Source organism: Loxodonta africana, chromosome 1 (genome assembly GCF_030014295.1).
Source record: "Loxodonta africana isolate mLoxAfr1 chromosome 1, mLoxAfr1.hap2, whole genome shotgun sequence".
Lineage (NCBI taxonomy): Eukaryota > Metazoa > Chordata > Mammalia > Proboscidea > Elephantidae > Loxodonta > Loxodonta africana.
Window position 1 is genome coordinate 25,759,533 of NC_087342.1, and position 20,687 is coordinate 25,780,219.

Sequence of the window (20,687 nt, forward strand, 5' to 3'; positions counted from 1 at the left end):
AAAAATGAAAATAACAAATATTTGTCATGAACATACACACAAAAATACTTAATAAAATATTAGCCAAACTGAAACCAACAGTGTAGAAATAAGATAACACACCATGAACAAGTGGGCTTATTTGAGGAGGGCAAAGTTGATTTCATATTTGAAAATTCCAATAAACGTAGGATTTTTTAAATTAGGCAAGCTGATGGAAAAATAAATATAAGTATATAAATATACAAATTCTAAAAAAGGAGACTAATGAAAAAGGAGTAACTCTACCACATATTCAAACATAAGGTTATAATAATTAAAACTATTTTGTACTTGAATAAACAGATAAATGGAATGAAATAGAGAACTCAGAAATAGACACAAATACACATAGAAAATTAATATTTGATAAAAGTGGCATTTCAAATCAATGGGAAAAGATGAAATATTAAATAAATGATGTTGAGACATCTAGCCTGCTATCTGGATAAAAAAATAAAGCTGATTGCATATCGTATTCCTTACACAAAGCAAATTCTAGGTTAAACATAAATGTAACTACTTTTAAAATGAAATTATAAAAATACTAGAAGAAAAACTTCAAATGTTATTTTATACTTTCAGTGTGAAGAAATTTTTTCTAAACAAGATATAAACTCAGAAGGAGCCATAAAAGACTGATAAATTTGACAACCTAGAAATTAAAAATATTTCCAAAGAGTATTAAAAAAATTAAAAAGTCAAAAGAGATGTGACAAACTAGGGAAAAAATATTTGAAATATAGGTAGCAGATTGGGGTCAAGTTCTTTCATATATAAAGAGCTCCTACAAATCAATAAGAAAAATAGCAATATGCCCAAAGGAAACAAAGTGGGCTATGGTTATACATACACAGCTCAAAGAAAAGTAATTAACATGGCTTTCTAACATAAGAGAAACACTTCCTTCAAATTATAGTGATGGACACTAAACCAAAAACAATATGTTCTTTTCTTTAACCTGTCTTACAGGCAAAGTAAAAAAAAAAAAAATTATAATGCTCAATGTTGATGAGATTGTGTGGAAAAAATTTTTCTCACACCCGGTAGAAACATAAATTGGAGCAAACATCAATTAGTTTGAGAGTCTCCCTCTATGCTCCCACGCTCCCTCCACCTTACATGTATCACCTGTTTAGAAGACAATTTGGCAATATTTGCCAGTATAAGATGTACATGATGTTTCACCTAATAATTCCACTTCAAGAAAATTACGTTACAGATACATTTTTAAAAATAATTTTTATTGAGCTTTAAGTGAAAGTTTACAAATCAAGTCAGTCTGTCACATACAAGCTTATATACACCTTACTCCATACTCCCACTTACTCTCCCCCTCATGAGTCAGCCCTTCCAGTTTCTCCTTTTGTGACAATTTTGCCAGTTTCTAATCCTCTCTCCCCTCCTCTCTCCCCTCCAGACAGGAGATGCCAACACAGTCTCAAGTGTCCACCTGATACAAGTAGCTCACTCTTCATCAGCATCTCTCTCCTACCCATTGTCCAGTTCCTTCCATGTCTGATGAGTTGTCTTCGGGAATGGTTCCTGTCCTGGGCCAACAGAAGGTTTGGGGACCATGACCACCGGGATTCCTCTAGTCTCAGTCAGACCATTAAGTCTGGTCTTTTTATGAGAATTGGGGGTCTGCATCCCACTGATCTCCTGCTCCCTCAGGGGTTCTCTGTTGTGTTCCCTGTCACAGCAGTCATTGGTTGTGGCCAGGCACCATCTAGTTCTTCTGGTCTCAGGATGATGTAAGTCTCTGGTTCATGGGGCCCTTTCTGTCTCTTGGGCTCATAGTTATCGTGTGACCTTAGTGTTCTTCATTTTCCTTTGATCCAGGTGGGTTGAGACCAATTGATGCATCTTAGATGGCCGCTTGTTAGCATTTAAGACCCCAGATGCCACATTTCAAAGTGGGATGCAGAGTGTTTTCATAATAGTATTATTTTGCCAATTGACTTAGAAGTCCCCTTAAGCCATAGTCCCCAAACCCCCGCCCTTGCTCCACTGACCTTTGAAGCATTCAGTTTATCCCGGAAACTTCTTTGCTTTTGGTGCAGTCCAGTTGAGCTGACCTTCCCTGTATTGAGTATTGCCCTTCCCTTCATCTAAAGTAGTTCTTATCTACTAACTAATCAGTAAATAACCCTCTCCCACCCTCCTCCCTCCCCACCTCATAACCACAAAAGTATGTGTTCTTCTCAGTTTATACTATTTCTCAAGATCTTATAATAGTGGTCTTATACAATATTTGTCCTTTTGCCTCTGACTAATTTCACTCAGCATAATGCCTTCCAGGTTCCTCCATGTTATGAAATGTTTCACAGACTCATCACTGTTCTTTATCGATGCGTAGTATTCCATTGTGTAAATATACCACAATTTATTTAACCATTCATCCGTTGATGGACACCTTGGTTGCTTCCAGCTTTTTGCTGTTGTAAACAGAGCTACGATAAACATGGGTGTGCATATATCTGTTCGTGTGAAGGCTCTTATTTCTCTAGGGTATATTCCGAGGAGTGGGATTTCTGGGTTGTATGGTAGTTCTGTCTCTAACTTTTTAAGAAAACGCCAGATAGATTTCCAAAGTGGTTGTACCATTTGACATTCCCACCAGCAGTGTATAAGAGTTCCAGTCTCTCCGCAGCCTCTCCAACATTTATTATTTGGTGTTTTTTGGATTAATGCCAGCCTTGTTGGAGTGAGATGGAATCTCATCATAGTTTTAATTTGCATTTCTCTAATGGTTAATGATGGAGAGCATTTTCTCATGTATCTGTTAGCTGCCTGAATATCTTCTTTAGTGAAGTGTGTGTTCATATCCTTTGCCCACTTTTTGATCGGGTTGTTTGTCTTTTTGTGGTGGAGTTTTAACAGAATCATATAGATTTTAGAAATCAGGCTCTGGTCGGAGATGTCATAGCTGAAAATTCTTTCCCAATCTGTAGGTGGTCTTTTTACTCTTTTGGTAAAATCTTTAGATGAGCATAGGTGTTTGATTTTTAGGAGCTTCCAGTTATCTGGTTTCTCTTCATCATTTTTGGTAATATTTTGTATTCTGTTTATGCCTTGTATTAGGGCTCCTAACGTTGTCCCTATTTTTCCCTCCATGATCTTTATCGTTTTAGTCTTTATGTTTAGATCTTTGATCCACTTGGAGTTAATTTTTGTGCATGGTGTGAGGTATGGGTCCTGTTTAATTTTTTTGCAAATGGATATCCAGTTATGCCAGCACCATTTGTAAAAAGACTATCTTCTCCCCAATTAACTGACACTGGTCCTTTGTCAAATATCAGCTGCTCATATGTGGATGGATTTATATCTGGGTTCTCAATTCTGTTCCATTGGTCTATGTGCCTGTTGTACCAGTACCAGGCTGTTTCGACTACTGTGGCTGTATAATAGGTTCTAAAATCAGGTAGAGTGAGGCCTCCCACTTTCTTCTTCTTTTTCAGTAATGCTTTACTTATCCGGGGCTTCTTTCCCTTCCATACGAAGTTGGTGATTTGTTTCTCCATCACATGAAAAAATGTCATTGGAATTTGGATCGAAAATGCATTGTATGGATAGATGGCTTTTGGTAGAATAGACATTTTTACTATGTTAAGTCTTCCTATCCATGAGCAAGGTACTTAAGTAGGTCGTTTTTAGTTTCTTGCACTAGTACTTTGTAGTTTTCTTTGTATAGGTCTTTTACATCTTTGGTAAGATTTATTCCTAAGTATTTTATCTTCTTGGCGGCTACTGTGAATGGTATTGATTTGGTGATTTCCTACATTACAGATATATTTGTAAAAAAGTCCTGTAACCCAAAAAGCCTGTTGCTATCGGAGTCAATTCCAACGTATAGTGACCCTATTGGACAGAGTAGAGCTGCCCCGTAAGGTTTCCAAGGAGTGGCTGGTGGATTCAAACTGCAAACCTTTTGGTGAGCCACCAAGCTCTTAACCACTGTGCCAGTAGCATTGTGGTATGAAGAGATATTTGGATAAATAGATTATGGCTTAAAATGGAATACTGTGCACTACTGAAAAGACTGAGACTGATCTGTTTTTGTCCTGTTACTTGCAAGTGAGTGGATTCTGACTTACGGCGACCCCATATGTGCAGAGTAAAACAGCTTCGTAGGAAGCGGATCGCCAGGCCTGACTTTCGAGGTGCTCCTGGGTGGGGTTGAACCCACAGAGAAGTAGTGGAGGGCTTAACCATTTGCATCACCCCGGGACCCTGATCTAGAGCGCTGATATAATAAAACCTCCAAGATACGTCATTGGGTGAAATAGCCTGAGGCAGGAGAGCTTATGCCATGTGCTCCTACTGGGTAAAATAATACATTGTAAATACATGTGAATACACATATAGTTTAATATGTGCATACATAGACAGGCATTTTTGTTCTTATACATTCATAGATCATTTCTGGAAAAAAAAAAAAATACACAAGGAACTGCTGACTGTCGCCTGTGGAGAGAATGCTGGAGAACTGAGAAGGTTTGGGGTGAAAGACATTTCCTGAAAGGAAACATTCTTTTGCAACATCTAAATACATTTTATAGTGTGCAGAATTACTGACACAGCTAAATCTGCTAGTTCAAAAATTTGATGATCTAAATCAGTCACTTCTTACATCCATGAAAAGAGTAAATTAAAAAAATAGGTCTTTGATACAGTAAATAAACCCATAGAAATAGTAAATAAAAATAGGTTTTTGATGCTATGAGTAAGAAAAAAAACAATCCCTTAAGTGAGTTTTTTCTGTTTTAGAAAGATTTCTCAGTTCTCAGTATGTGCCAGGCCCTATACCAGGTGTTTTAAGAACAACAAATATGGTACCTGCCCTCAAAGAACTCAAACAGAAGAGCTCAAACTCAGAGTCTCAGAGGAAGACGGCTGTCCTTCTGGACTAAATCTACAGTGTTTAAAAGAGACAGTCGCTTCCCAGACCATAACAAATACTCAATTCAGCAACCCGCCAGTACAGACCTGACAGGTATCTTTGCAACTCCTAACATCTCTGAGACAGTTGATGTCCACTCATTCAATTTCCAAAGAAAATTCCAAAAAGACTTAACCACCCACTGCCGTCGAGTCAATTCGGACTTATAGCGACCCTATAGGACAGAGTAGAATTGCCCCATAGAGTTTCCAAAGGAGCGCCTGGTGGATTCGAACTGCCAACCTTTTGGTTAGCAGCCATAGCCCTTAAGCACTATACCACCAAGGTTTCCAAAGAGACTTAAAAAGAACTAATTAACCATCAGAGTCCCTGGATGGCACAAACAGTTAACTGCTCAGTGGCTAACCGAAAGATTGGTGGTTTGAGTCCACCCAGAGGAACCTCAAAAAAAAGGCCTGGTGATTTACTTCTAAAAAAATCACAGTCATTGAAAACTGTATGGGGCACAGTTCTACTCTAACACACATGGGGTCACTATGAGTCGGAATGGACTATAGGGCAACTGGCTTTTTAATTAACCATCTTGGGATCTCTCTACTGACCTTTACAGAATAATATCAGTTCCCTAATGCATTTTTTTTTTAATTTTTTTTTTTTTTAATGCATTACGGAAACCCTGGTGGCGTAGTGGTTAAGTGCTACGGCTGCTAACCAAAAGGTCGACAGTTCGAATCTGCCAGGCGCTCCTTGGAAACTCTATGGGGCAGTTCTACTCTGTCCTATAGGGTCGCTATGAGTCAGAATCGACTCGACAGTACAGGGTTTTTTTGGGGTTAATGCATTACACTTTTTCCTACCTCCACTCCTCTGATCGTGCTATTTCTCCTGCTTATAATGTTCTTCAAATCTGGTTCTCTTTCTTTGGCCAACTTTGTTGTTGTTGTTGTGTGCCATCAAGTCACTGCCAACTCATACCAACCCTGCAGGACAGAGCAGAACTGCTGCATACAGTTTCCTAGGCTGTAATTTTTATGGGAACAGATTGCCAGGTCTTTTCTCTGACAGAACCGCTGGGTGTGTTCAAACTACCAACCTTTTGGTCAGCAGCAGGCATTTAACCATAGTGCCACCAGGGCTCTTTGGCTAATTCTTCCCAACCCACTGCCGTCTAGTCAATTCTGACTCGTAGCAATCCTAAAGGACAGAGTAGAACTGCCATTAGGGTTTCCAAGGCTTTAAATCTTTACGGAAGCAGACTGCCACATCTTGCTCCCGCGGTGGGTTGGAACTGCTGACCTTTTGGTTAGCAGCAGAGTACTTTAACCACTGTGCCACCAGGGTTCCTGGCTAACTCTTACCCAGCCTCAAACGGTGTTTTCCCAGATTCTCTGCCACATCAATTCATTTGAAATACCTCCTCCATGCTCCCACAGCTCTTCCTGCCTTATATGTAACTATTGACCTATCAGCTTCTCTTATTAATGTCCAAAGGTACTTACAGTGTGTCCTGCTGCCTAACATGGAGCAGGAACTCAGTGACTGATGGACTCAACTGTGGGACTTCATTGTTCTCCCCAGCATTCTCCCAGCTAACAGAACTGAGCTGAGCCTCGTGATTGCTTCTCTGCCTGCCCCACTCCCACCACGTACCTTTCCCAAGTCTAAGACCTCAGACTCACTTGTCCAGGGATTTCCCAGGGTAGGTAAAGTTGCCCAGGCAGACGCGACTGACAGCACTCAGGGGGATCCGCTGCAGCTGCACGCAGCTAAGCATGATGAAATCGTATTTGCAGATGAAGAGGGTCTCATCTGTGACCAGCGCAATCTTCTCCTTTTCATTGTTCCAGTGGTCTATCCTGCAGGAATCATCACAGGGAAGACAAGTTGATGGCATAGCCTTCCCATGTGCAAGATGAAGGCAATCACTGAAATGTTTCTCCTGACACAAAAGGGAGTGAGGTTGGACTGCCTCAGGGAGATGGACGGAGGAATACCTAGTACCACTGTCTCTTTCTCAACCTGGCCCCATGGCGAGAGGAGATGGGAAGGTGGCAAGGAAAGGAAAGGCTTTACGACCACAGGGATCAGAGATGATTATCCTTGACCCGGAAACCATTACAGGAGCACCAAGTTTTCATCATGGTGGCAGTCAAATGATCCATGTCCCTCCACATGGTCCCAATTCTTTAGGAAAACCTAGTGGAGTACATTTCTCTCCAAGAACGCCAGACTCATTTCTTTTCATTAAGTCCTTTGTGTGTAATCCATGCCACAAACTTTGCTCACTGTGCTCTGGCTTCTGCTAATCTCCAAAGGTCACATTGCTGACAGGAGGTAAAACAAGAACTTAAACACAGGTTCACTGACTCCCAAGACATCGCTACGCTGAGCTCATTCATCCCACAATATCCTTGTGATAGAACTATAGTAGAATGGTGACATAAGATTCTTATGAGTTAAGGACCAAGCAGACACTACATAAGCGTTTATTGGATTGATTTTTTTCAGAAAAGAGCATGGGACGTGCATGGGAAATTCTGACAGTTAAGACTTTCTCCAACAGGGAGAAGAAAGAATCAAAACAATGGCTTCTGGTTAAAAAAGTGAGCATGGTCTTTAGTTCTTCTCACTCACAGCACTTGACTGTCTATCTATCATAGCCTGTAGGATACAGCATTTCCCAACTTAGAATTGTTTTCATATGTAGTTTTTCTTCCCCAACAAACTGAAAAGGATAATTTGTGACTGAATGGTGATTCATGTTGGAATCTTCAGTGTCCAGAGGTATGGACAAGATGGGCCCTCCAGGCCCCCTCCCCCATTCTTCACATAGTAACCCCAGTGCTATTCTTGACATATAAACTGCATCGTATCACTCCCCTTCTGATTTTATTCAATAACATCCCATTGATATTATGATCAAATCCAGAGCCCCCAACATGGACTATGGAGCCCTGTGTAGTCTGGCCTCTGCCCAGCTCTCCAGCCTCATCTCGCAGCATGACTAGAGCACTCATTGCTCAATTCACAGTTTAAATGCCTCTTATTCAAAGAGGATTTCTTAAATTTCTATATACTTGGCTTCTTTTTACACTTTCTAAAAGCATCCTGATCTTTCCATCCTTTGTGGCACTTAACACAGTTTGTAAGAACGGATGACTGTCAAAATGTTTAGCAGCAGGAACTGCATGAACACCAACCAATCAGAATGGACACCTCAGTACAGTGAATAGGGCAATGCTAGTGAGTATGGTTGAGTATCAACACTGCTTGTAAGTACATGTAATTTACACATAGAATACATATGTGTAGATGTGTATATATATATACACACATACATATATATGTGTGTGTATACAATATTTTTTTTATACAATATACATGTTCTATATGTATATATGGAAACCCTGATGGCCTAGTGGTTAAGAGCTACTGCTACTAACCAAAAGGCAAATTCACCAGGCCCTCCTTGGAAACCATATGGAGTAGTTCTGCTCTGTAGACTCAACGGCAATGAGTATAAATATATATATATATATGTATATGTGTATACTTTCCATATATATGGATATATTATATATATATAAAATAGTTCATGCATATTAAATGGAATGTATATATACATATTTTCCGTGAGGGCAGAGACTGTGTCTATAATGATCCTGGTGTATAATAAATATTTGTTGAGTGAATAAACGAATGCCAGTCATAAACCCTGGTGGCATAGTGGTTAAGAGCTGCAGCCGCTAACCAAAAGGTGAGCAGTTTGAATCCACCAGGTGCTCCTTGGAAACTCTATGGGGCAGTTCTACTCTGTCCTATAGGGTCGCTATGAATCAGAATCGACTCGATGGCAACGGGTTTAATCATAATTATTTTGGAGAACTTTGCTTGGGGTGGTGAGAGTGGAGTGGAAACTCCTATCACTAAGTCTATGACATTGGACTAGCCTTTTAATAAGAAAAAAAATTTTTTTTTCTTAATCTATTAAAGGGAAACCCTGGTGGTGTAGTGGTTAAGCGCTACGGCTGCTAACCAAAGGGTCAACAGTTCAAATCCACCCGGCACTCCTTGGAAACTCTACGGGGCAGTTCTACTCTGTCCTATAGGGTCGCAATGAGTCAGAATCGACTCGATGGCACTGGGTTTGGTTTTTTTTTTTTTTTTTAATCTATTAAATGGAAACCCTCTTGGCTTAGTGGTTAAGAGCTACAGCTGCTAACCAAAAGGTCAGCAGTTTAAATCCACCAGGTGTTCCTTGGAAACTCTATGGGGAAGTTCCACTCTGTCCTGTAGGGTCACTATGAACCGGAATCAACTCAACAGCAACAGGTTTGGTTTTTTTTAATCTGGTATACAGACACAATACTAATACTCACCTCAGAAATCTGTGGAGTGGATTAAGGAAAAAACCCACAGTCAGTGCTCTGTAAATTAGATTTTTATGATTACTAGTAGGGACCTAAGTGACTTTGAGCAACTCAAATCTATGCTACTTCTCAGTGCGGTCTAAAGACAGCAGGACAAAGTTAGGAGTTCAATCGATGGGAGGAGAAAGAGAAGGAGGTATAAAGGAGAGACGATGACAGAGAAGGAAGCAGAAGGAGGAAAAGAGCAAGGATGTGATTATTGATTGAAGCCTTGTTATGTGCTGGCCATTGCGTATTCATAAGAATTATCTCTCAACCTCATCACAACCCTGTGAAGAAGGTTACATAAAACGCCACTCAGCTAGAATATGACAGCGTAGTCAGTGCTGTCATGGAAGGAAAGGGTGTGAAGTCTGAGAGTTGTGTTTTCCATCTACAGTCTCTCCACTCCAGCTCACAGTTACACTCAACACAAACCCCGCTGAGAGAGAGAGGATTCTTGATAGTCTGTTAAACTCAGTGCTAATCGAAAAGAGAGGGGGCTTTTCATTTTTTTGTTTTTTGTTTTATCAGATCGCTGCACAAATTTTCTAAACAGATAGCATCTACTTAGCAACAAGTTAGAAATGGCTTCCTAATAAACCAAATTTTCTTTTTTAGTCACACACAAAAAAAATCCCTGGCTTTTGGTTGAATGGCTTTATTGAAACTTTCAGAGCCCCACTACGAGATTTCTTTTAAAACGTAAAGGATTCAGGAAAAGAGGATTCTTTTTAGGAACACAGAGTGCTCGGCTATGACATCACTCATATAATTTACATGGTGAGAATGTCTGAACTCGGTAAACATACAGGCTTTTGAGTAGTTTGCCATCACCATCTCTAGCTCCTCAGTGGTATATTTATTTATCTAGACTTCGATCACACCTTTTCTACAAAGAGCTCATAGAGAAAACATGGAATCCTATATTCCTAATATTAATACCATTGAAGTTTGAGGGCGATAAGAACAACAAATCTAGGAAGCAGTAGGAATAGCAAGAATATGTTGTGTTTCTATAGTTCGTGAAGGTTTATAAGAACCAAACCCATTGTGGTCGATGCAGACTCATAGCGACCCTATAGGACAGAGCAGAACTGCCTCATAGGGTTTCCAAGGAGCAGCTAATGGATTCAAACTACTGATCTTTTGGTTAGTATCTGAGCTCTTAACCACTGTGCCACCAGGACTTCTATGAAGGTTTATCATGCCCTTGAATATCAACGTTCTCGTTTACTCCCCACAAGTACCCTTCGGACCAGATGTGATTACCCTCATTTCAAAGGCACAGAAATGAACATGCAGGGCCCCTTAAAATGATTTGCCCAGTGTCTGAGACCCAGAAAGCTGTAGTGTAGGAGCCTGAAACAAGTACCAAGACACCAAATCTAGACATAGTGCCTGCTTTCTCCCTGTACCGCCCACCTCCAAATAGACCTCCCTTCAGCTAGCTGTGCAAATGTGGTGAAATCCACCTCTAGAAAGAGCTGATACAATATGGTGCATACCATTCCTGGAATTGTCCCCTCTGGAAAACGTATTTCCAAAAATAACACTTATGATTGATCATCCTTTCCAAACCTGGTCCTCCTCCTGTGTTTCCTATCTTGGGAAGAACCCATTCTCCATCCAGTTATGGAAGACAGAACTTACTGGTCATCCTAAACTCACCCCCAATCCTCATTTCTCATGGCCAAGTCCTAAACATTTTACTTCCCAAAAGTCTCTCAAAACCACCCACTTCTTTCCATGTCAGCTGTCACCATCCTAATTCAGTCTTCTAGCGTCTCCTGACTCAACTACTGCAATCACCCTCTCACAGGGCTAAGAGCTACCTAGACCTAGTTTATCTGGCTTAACCCCAAAACCCAGTATCTGGCTTCCCTTCCAATCTCTTACCATACAGTATCAAGGGGAGAATCTTTAGAAAAGACAAATCTGATCTTTCTCTCACCACCCCAGCTTACATCACTCCAACAGTTCCCAATGGCTTTTATGAAAAATAACATCAATTCCTAACCTGCTCTAAGAGGCTCTGCAGGGTCAGGTCTTACCTACTTCTTCAAGCTCATTTCAAGCCAAGTCTCTCTTCCCTCCCTTCTCCCTGACCTTTCAGTTCTGTGAATTCACCACAAACCCTCTTACTGCAGGGCCTTTGCACATGCTATTCTCTCTGCTAGCAATGTTCTCCCTGATCTTCTTCACCTAGTTAATGCCTACAGAGCTGAGCTCAATCACTCCTTACTCCAGGAAGCCTTCCCAGACCTCTGCGATGCCTTCTTTTTCTTTCTGATATACACCATCTTTGTTCTTATCACTGAGACAATTTTACAGTTATTTGTATGGCTACTTAGTAAATGTCTTTTTTCTCTCCTGTACTGTAAACTACATGAAAATTGAATCACTTCTTACCCAGCATTGTGCCTCCAATGTTTTAGGTGTCCTAAAAAATATTTGTCAGGATGAATTAGTGAAGAGTGAACAACCCCTGTGCTTTGCAACCAGTTATGCCTTGGTTCATGCTGCTTGGGAAATTCTATTCTTAGTTTTACACATTAAAATGCACCCCCATCAAGTAAGACGTTTTCAAAAACCAATCGGTAACATCGGGGAAATAAGCATGCCATAATAGTAAGTGAGAAAGCGCAGGATACAAAGTGTTACCTTCCGTATGCTTCCGATTTGTAACAACAGCGAAAATACACAGATCAAAACGTTAACATGGATTATTTCTGAGTGGCAGGGTTTTAAATGGCTTTGATTTCTTTTCATGTTTTTATTTGCCAGAGGGTTTTAAAAAAATGATTATGTTCTACTTTTATGATAAAAGAGATATTTTTCAAAATACAAAAATTTCACCAACCCTTCAAGTCCCAGCTTAAAAGCTCTCTATTTCATGGAAACTTAACCTCACAGCGTCTCCCTCCCCCAAGTTTCTTTCATTTGGAGGCACGCAAGTCTCTATCTGTGCTTCACAGGCTGTATTACCACGATTTCCCTACGTGCCCTACCCATCCCCCACATTTAATGGGCAGCCCTCTAGGGAAGAGTCTGTGTCTTTGTTATACCCGGGTCCCTTCACTGTGCCCAGGGAGAACTGGGTCTCAACACACGAGCAGGACATAAAGGGAAAAAAGAGAACGAAGGATGCGATCCCTCGGCTGTGAGCGCCAGGCTCCCCTGGCAGAGCCCTAGCCACACCTACTGCCCCGCTGTCGTTCCTTAGCGCCAGCATCACTTCCCTTCATGGGAGAGAAGGGACCTAGACCCTCCAAGGTGAAAGGGAACCAGAGAGCTGCGGTGAGATCTGCAGTTTCCTGGGATGACCACAGTTTCGCCAGCAGAGGGCGACGGCGAACCAGCAATGACAGGCAGGCCCTGTCAGTGCGATTTTGCAGGATCCCCAGCCAGTCACTGAAATCATCCCAGGTGCTTTCCCAACGGTCCCAGTTCCACGCCCCAAAACACTTTCCATTGTTCTTTTAAGGCTGTGTCAAACCAATTCGTAACGTGAAAATTATTTCTCTCAAAAGAGGTTTTTTCTTCCAATATTACTTCTTTTACAGGGTCGCTATGAGTCAGAATCGACTAGACGGCAATGAGTTTGGGGTTTTGTTATTATTATTATTACACTTTCTCACCCTGTCTATCAACACACACCCCACTCAGTAGAGGCATAAAACCAAAAAGACTAAACCCATTGCCATTGAGTCGATTAGGACTCATAGCAACCCTAGAGGAAGAGTAAAACTGCCCCATAGGATTTCCAAGGAGCATCTGGTGGATTTGAACTGCCGACCTTTTGTTAGCAGCCCAGCTCTTAACCGCTGGGCCACCAGGGCTCCATCAGCAGAGGCATCTTCCCTGATAATGGAGAGTGCCTGTAGTGACGATACCTCATTTACAATCCTCCTCCATCTGCCTCCTCAAATCTATAGGCTGGTATAGACAGCACAGCCCTTGAAAGAGGAAGCCAGGGATCTGCAGCCCAGGAGGAACGCCCTGGATTTTTCATTCCACACACATTCCCTGAGCTCCCACTGGGTTCCAGGCTCTGAAGAGAATCCAATTTGGGTTTGCACTTCAAATACAAACAGATGAAATAATGCATGGGATTGAAGCAAAGCAATTTCTCTCCCCTTGAGTTAAGTGGAGGCCTATAAAATCTTTGGTTAAATAATCCACATGCAGTTTTTTAAATCATTTTGTCACTCTTTCCCTGGCCCTCTCCAATTTGTTTAAAATTGGGGACCCTCAAAGCAAACACAAAAAAAAAAAAAAAAAATCCATTGGTGTCCAGTTGATTTAACTCATGGTGACCCCATGTGCTACAGAGTAGAATTACAGAGTAGGGTTTTCTTGGCTGTAACCCTTACCGAGGCAGATCACCTGGCCTTTCTTCTACAATGTTGCAGGGTGAGTTTGAAGCGACAAGCTTTAGGTTAGTAGTCAAGAGTATTCTAACCTCCACAACCTTCCCTATTCCCAGTTCGTTTTTTTCTCCCCACTACCGCATATAGTCAGGGAGTCCCTGGGTCATGCAAATGGTTAAATGCTGGACTGCTAGCTGAAAGGAGCCCTGGTGGTGCCATAGCTTAGCACTCGCCTGCTAACTGAAAGATTGTTGGCTTGAACCCACCAGCTGCTCTGGGGGAAAGATGTGGCAGTCTGTCCCATAAAGATTACAGCCTTGAAAACCTTATAGGGCAGTTCTACTCTATTCTATAGGGTGACTTTGAGTCAAAATTGACTCAATGGCAACTCGTTTACTAGCTGAAAAGTCGGTGGTTCAAACCCACTCAGAGGCACCTCAGAAGACAATCCTAGTGATCCGCTTCTGATGGGCCACAACCTCGAAAACCCTATGGAACAGTTCTACTCTGCACACGTGGGGTGGCCATGAGTGGGAATTGACTCAGCAGCAACCAACAACACCATATGCAGCCAGTTATGTACCAGGCACTGTGCTAGTTACTGAGAACACTGTGAAAATAATTCTCCTTTTAAGGATTGTGCAATTCTTTAAGATGTAAGGTGAAATCACATAGGGCAGAGCTAGTACAGGTACCCGAAGTTTCAACGAGAGTATTTACGATGACACAAGTCCACAGTGGCAGAACACAGGTTTCCTGATTCCCAGCCCATTGTCCACAGGGGTGTGGAAAAAGAACACCAGGTATTTATCTGATGTCCTCAAAGAAGGTCCCCTTATCAACACCCATTTTCTGTTACGTGGTAAAGATGTCAATGTTGGAAAAGCACAAGTTGCAAAGCACAGATAATTCTTTGGAATGTAAACAAGGGAAGGACTCCAAGCATTCATTCATTTCTTCAAGACTTTTTGAATGTGCTACTTTGCAAAGAGGTTAACTTGCCCAAAGTCACTCAGCCAGAAGTCATGGAACTGGAGTTCAAACTGTGGACTCTGCCTCTGGCGCCCTTCCTCTGAACTATTTTGCTCTTGGTGTTATTGGTAGAAGCTGTAGAGTTGAGTCCAATTCGTGGAGAAATGTAGACCATGCATTATCTGTGAATTCCCTTTGCAGAGTGATGCTGTAGGAGACCTTAGAAGGTAAGAACCTAGAGCAGGTGAAGCAAAGGCAAGACAGAGACCCATGAAAGTGTCAACTGGAAGAGTTATGCCACCCTCATTTAAATACCCTGGCCAGAGAAACCAACAGTGGATTCTAAGATGAGTCCAAGTCAGAAGACAAAAGGACTTTACAGCTTGAAAGTAAAGTCGTTGATTTGCAACTGAACTACTTCTCCCTGTGTGGCATAAGGAAAGTATTTCTTTAGTGAATACTAGGTAACCAAGCCAGAACCCCAAGCATCTGTACCATTTTTAAAGCTCCCCAGATGGAGAAACAAGATATAGAAAGACCAAAGCATTTTCAGGAGTTGACCCAGGAATTTGAGCCATGCCTAGAAGCCCTTCACCATCAAGGTGGCCCTTTTTGAGCATGTTGTTGTTATTAGGTGCTGTTGAGTCAATTTTGACTCATGACAACCCCATGTGACAGAGTAGAACGGCCTCATAGGGTTTTCTAGGCTGTAAACTTTGTAGAGTTTTTTAATCTTTGTAGAAGTGGATCACCACAGAGCCACTGGGAGAGTTAGAACCTACAATTTTTTGATTGGCAGCAGAGCACTTAACCTCTGTGCCAGCGGGTCTCCTTTCTTTGAGCCTAGGCCTAAAGAATTTTTAGAGGGCACTGGAAGATTTTTGGATTTATCCAAACTTTCAGATTGGAATGTCTCAGAGTATTTCCAAAGGGTGCTGTCCAATCCAAAAAATTAATCCTAACCACCATCACTTTATTGAAAATTCTTAATACTCCAAGAATGAACCACTTCTTCTACTTCTTACTCTCCAGCCAGGATAACAAAGGCCAGAAAGCATCACTACATTACACCATGGTACAACCCGGCCTGGCACAGAGAAACTGTCTTGTGAATGTTGATTTCTTTTCTGTGTCTCTTCCTGAGAACAAACTGCTCTTGACCCAGCAGCTTTGTCAAGATTCTTAAGAGCTTGCATTTTTATGACGAATGAGTCTTTACCTTCTCTTTGTATTTCAAATGTTGCTTCCTGAGCAGTGAGCCTGGGAGATGAACATATTTGTTTAGTGAAGCAATACCAGGTAACCAGGTGAAAAGTCATCCCCCTGTATTAATCCAGCAAATATTTATGGAGCACCTATTTCATTCCAGCTCCTGTTTTCTCTGACGCTTATATTCTAGGAGGTGACATTGATGCAAACAAACACATAAATATTTGATACTATGGCAGGCATTTATATATGTTACGAAGGAACATAAATGTGGGCCAGTATAGAGGATGGTAGGGGACATTGACCAGTAGAGTATTCTAGTTAAGGAGGTAAAAGAAGGCTGCTCTGAGGGAGTGACATTCAAGCAGAGATCTGGATGAAAGGGAGGCAGGGACATATCTGTGGGAACCGTATTCTAGGGAAAGTGAAAATCTGATGCAAAGCCTCCAAGATGGGACCCAGCAAAGTTCATGAACCAGCAAGGAGGATGGCGTGATGGAAGCAAAAAGAGAAAGCAGGAAAATGGAGGAGATTTAGGCAGATAACATATTACCTATAGGAACAACCACAATTTCTTTGCAATTTATGAAATTTTTTCACATTAAATAGTTATTACCACCCCCCCAACAGCTGGAAGATCCAAGCCTCAATAAAGTAACAGCATCTAGTACAAAGTGACAGAGCCAACACCAGAATCCAGCTCTCTGACCCCCAGTCCAACTATTTCCATTGCATCAGGCTACTTCTTCTACGTGTTTTCCTTTGCAACCAGGCAATTTTGCTCTCCCTACCACACAACCATCAGTAAGAGGATATTTAAAAGCTCCACAAAAGAAAAGACTCTGGATCCACCCCATCCTTCTCTCTTTCCCAAAAATCTACTAAATAACTGTAGAAAATTTCAAGCCCTCAACAGCACATCAGGAGCTAACAAGAGTCCCACCCCTTGAGGGATTTTCTCCTCCCTTGCATTCACTTTAGGGGAGTCACTTGATCAGGAGCCAGGGAAGCTGGCAGGAGAACAAGGACTAATTTTGAGGAGGCAGCAGAGAAAAAAGAGTAGAGGGACAAGATACCACAAATGCATACATCTTGCCATCACCTCCTTTGTTTTATTGTTTTAAATGGGAGGGAGGTTTGCTTACTGTACTATGGTAGTTACAGCTCTTTGGGGTGCAGGAAACACAACTTGGATCAGGCAAGTCCAGGAAGAGGAGGAGTGTTATAAAAATACACTGAGGAATTGCACAGAAGTCGAAGAATAGGAACCACACAGCACAGCTGGGCTTCAGAGAATGCGGAAAGCCACAAGGAAGGGAAGCTATTGTCTCAAGGATGGTCTCTATCGTGATTCCTGTGCCTCTCTACATACCTCATCTGTTTTCTTCTAATGATGTACACCTTCCATTTGCTGTCACTTTGTTTTCCTCTGTAATTCCACCTTGCCTATGACATTTAATTGTTTCCTTAGTTCTGACTGTGTATGAATTTCCAGATTTGCTTTTATACCTAGCCGGCCACTCTATCTCTGTATCTTCCAGTTCAAATTCTTGAGCAAGGGAATCCTGTTACTCTAAAACATTCTTTTCAATTGTCTCTTTGGTTCACATGCCAACTAACAGGTCATCCCTTCTTTATCAAATCAGTATGGCCAGGAGCTGAGGTTCCATAATAGAAAATAAGATAGCTAATGAAGAGCGCTTTGTTATTTTTTTCAAAGTTGTTTGAACTATTCTAGTCCCTTTGCCTTTCCATATAAATTTTAGAATGATCTTGCCTGTATCTACAAAAAACAATTTGCTGAGATTTTGATAGAAGTTACTTTAAACCTATATCTCAGTTTGGAGGGAACTGACATCTTTAGTATGCTAAGTCTTCCAAACCATGAACATGGTATGTCTCTCCATTTATTTAGATCTTTGATTTCTTTCATCAGCGTTGTGTTGCTTTCAGCATACAAATCCTGTACATGTTTTATGAGATCTATGCCTAAGTATTACTTTTTATTTTTTTACTTTTGGTTTCCACTTTTTCATGGCTAGCATATAGAATACAGCTGATTTTTGCACGTTGGTCTTGAATCCTACAATCTTGCTGAATTCATTTATTAGTTCTGGGAGTTTTTTGTTCGTTTGTTTTGTTTTGTTTCTGTAGATTACTTGGGATTTTTTACATAGACTGTCATGCCATCTAAAACAGGAAGAGTTTTATTTTTTCCTTTCTGATCTGTATGTCTTTTACTTCCTTCTCTTTACTTATTGTGCTGGGTAGAACCTCTGGTACTATGTTGAATAGCAGTGGTAAGACTGGACAGTCTTGCCATTTTTCCAATATTAGGGGAAAGTAATAGTCTTTCTCCAACAGCAAAAAGTTAACTAGGTTTTATATAAATGTTCTTTATCATTTTGAGGAAGTTTCCCCTCTATCCCTATTTTTCTGAGAGTTTTTATCATGAATGAGTATTGGATTTTTCTGTATCAATTTATGTTATTGTGTGGTTTTCCTCCTTTAACTTGCTAATATTGTGGATTACATTAATCAGTTTTCAAATATTGAATCAGACTTGCATCCTTGGAAGAAATCCTATTTGGTCATGGTGTGTAATTATTTTTATATATTGCTGAATGCTATTTGCTAATATTTTGTAAAGAATTTTGCATCTACAGTCATGAGGGATATTGATCTGTAGTTTTCTTTTTTGTGCTGATTTTGTCTAGTTTTGGTCTCAGAGTATTACTGGCTTTATGAAACGAGTTGGCAAGTGTTCCCTCCTCTTCTATTTTCTGGAAGAAATTGTGTAGAATTGGTGTTAATTTTTCCTTAAATATTTAGTAGAATTCTCCAGTGAAACCATCTGGGCCTGCAGATTTCTTTTTGGGAGATTTTTAATTACAAATTTCATTTCCTTAATAGTTATAGGGCTATTCAAATTATTTCATTTGGGTGAGTTGTGGCAATTTGTGTGTTCTGAGGAAATTGTCTGTTTCAACTAAGTTGTCAAATTTATGTTTGTAGGGTTATCTCCTGTATGCCTTGTCCCTTTGGTGTCTGCAAGGTCTATAAAGATAACCCCTGTTTCATCCCTAATAGTGGTAAATAGTGTCTCCTCTCTTTCCTTTGTGCGATTTACTAGAAATTTCTCATTTTTATTAATATTTTCAGTGAACCAGCTTTTTGTTTCATTGGTTTTCTCTATTGTTTTCATTGGTCTGTGCACTTTTTCTTTATTATTTCCTTCCCTCTGCTTGCTTTGGATTTATTTTGCTCTTCCTTTTCTGGATTCTGGAGGTAGTAGCTTAGATTATTTATTTAAGACTTTTCCTTTTTTGTCATGTAAACATTTAGTGCTATAAATTTCCCTCTTACCACTGCTTTGGGTGCATCCCACAAATGTTATGTTGTATTTTCATTTTCATTCAATTCAGTGCATTTTTTTTTCTTGAAGACTTCCATTTTGACCCGTGCAACATAGAAGTGTGTTGTTTAGTTTACAAGTGTGTGGAGATGTTCCTATTATCTATCTCTTATTGACTTCTAGTTTTAATCTATTGTAGCCAGAAAACATACTCTGTATGCTTTGAATTACTTCATATTTTTTGAGGTTTGTTTTATGGCCCAGGATGTGGTCTTTCTTAATATATATTCTATTGGTACTTGAATGTGCTTTCTGCTGTTGTTGGATAGAACATTCCATAAATGTCAATTAGATCCTGTTGCTTGATGGTGTTGTAGAGATCTGTATCTTCACTGGTATTGTCTAGCTGTTCAATCAATGGAGCCCTGATGATGCAGTGGTTAAGAGCTACAGCAAGCTATGACTGCTAACCAAAAGGTTGGCCATTCGAATCCCTCAGCTGCTCCTTGGAAACCCTATGGGGCAGTTCTACTCTGTCCTATAGGGTTGCTATGAGTTGGATTCCACTTGAAGGCAATAGATTTGTTTATTTGTTTGTTTGTTGGGGGGGTCTATCAATTGTTGAGATAATGGTGTTGAAATCTCCAACTACAATTGTGGGTTTGTTTCTCTTTTCAGTTCTATAAGTTTTTGCTTCTCTTTTGTTCAATGCATATACATTTGGAATTGCTATGCTTCTTGGTGGATTGACTAGTTCGATATTATACAATGTCCTTCTCTGTTCCTGGTGATTTTCTTTGCTCAAAAGTCAACATTTTTATTAATTCCCATAGCCCATAATTTCAGAAACCACAGCAACTCTTGGACTGGACAGTTTTAGCTAGCGAACACACCCAGTGGTAACCGAAGTGCCTCCTCTTCCTATTGCTTACTCATTCTAAACCTATCCTACCTTCTCTACAACAGGCTACTTGGGGACAGCCTAGAGACCTCACAGAGTGGAAACAATTCACTATTGGTGGATCAGGCAACATGTTTACTCATTAGATACCACAATAGTTGTTTGCATAACTGCTGTAGTGGCCTAAAAGCACCAATAGCCTCCATGTTAAGGTTGAGGTCTTACTATTTTTTTTTTTTCTTTAATAAAACACCCATTAGTAGGCTTCTACATAAGAAAGACTAAGTTTAAATTACTGGGCAATTATTCACAGAGTTTACTGTGGTTCTAATAATGTCAACACTCTATATTGCATCCTTTAGTAACTCAAGACAAAAACGCCTATAGGAGTTGTAAAGGAAAATGAAATTAAAGGGAGTTAAAGGCAGTGTTGTGCTGTAAACAGTAAATAAGCTCTCAATAATAATCATAAAGTCCTTATTTTATTTTCTTGGAATAAATTCTCTTTCTACGACCAGTATCAAGATACCAAAGTAAGATCACTATG

The 20,687-nt window shown here is 40.4% G+C and overlaps 1 protein-coding gene across 3 annotated transcripts in view; it reads right to left on the bottom strand.

Moving 5' to 3' along the window:
* TPRG1 (tumor protein p63 regulated 1) overlaps positions 1-20,687 on the bottom strand; it is a 200,713-nt gene that overhangs the window by 114,980 nt on the left and 65,046 nt on the right. For all 3 annotated transcript variants that reach the window (XR_010318664.1, XR_010318646.1, XM_003412916.4), the window contains exon 4: positions 6,601-6,777. Coding sequence is in view for 1 of the 3 variants with exons in the window: in XM_003412916.4 (XP_003412964.1) it covers positions 6,601-6,777 (177 nt within the window). In the remaining 2 variants the exon portion in view is untranslated. The remainder of the gene's footprint in view (positions 1-6,600; positions 6,778-20,687) is intronic.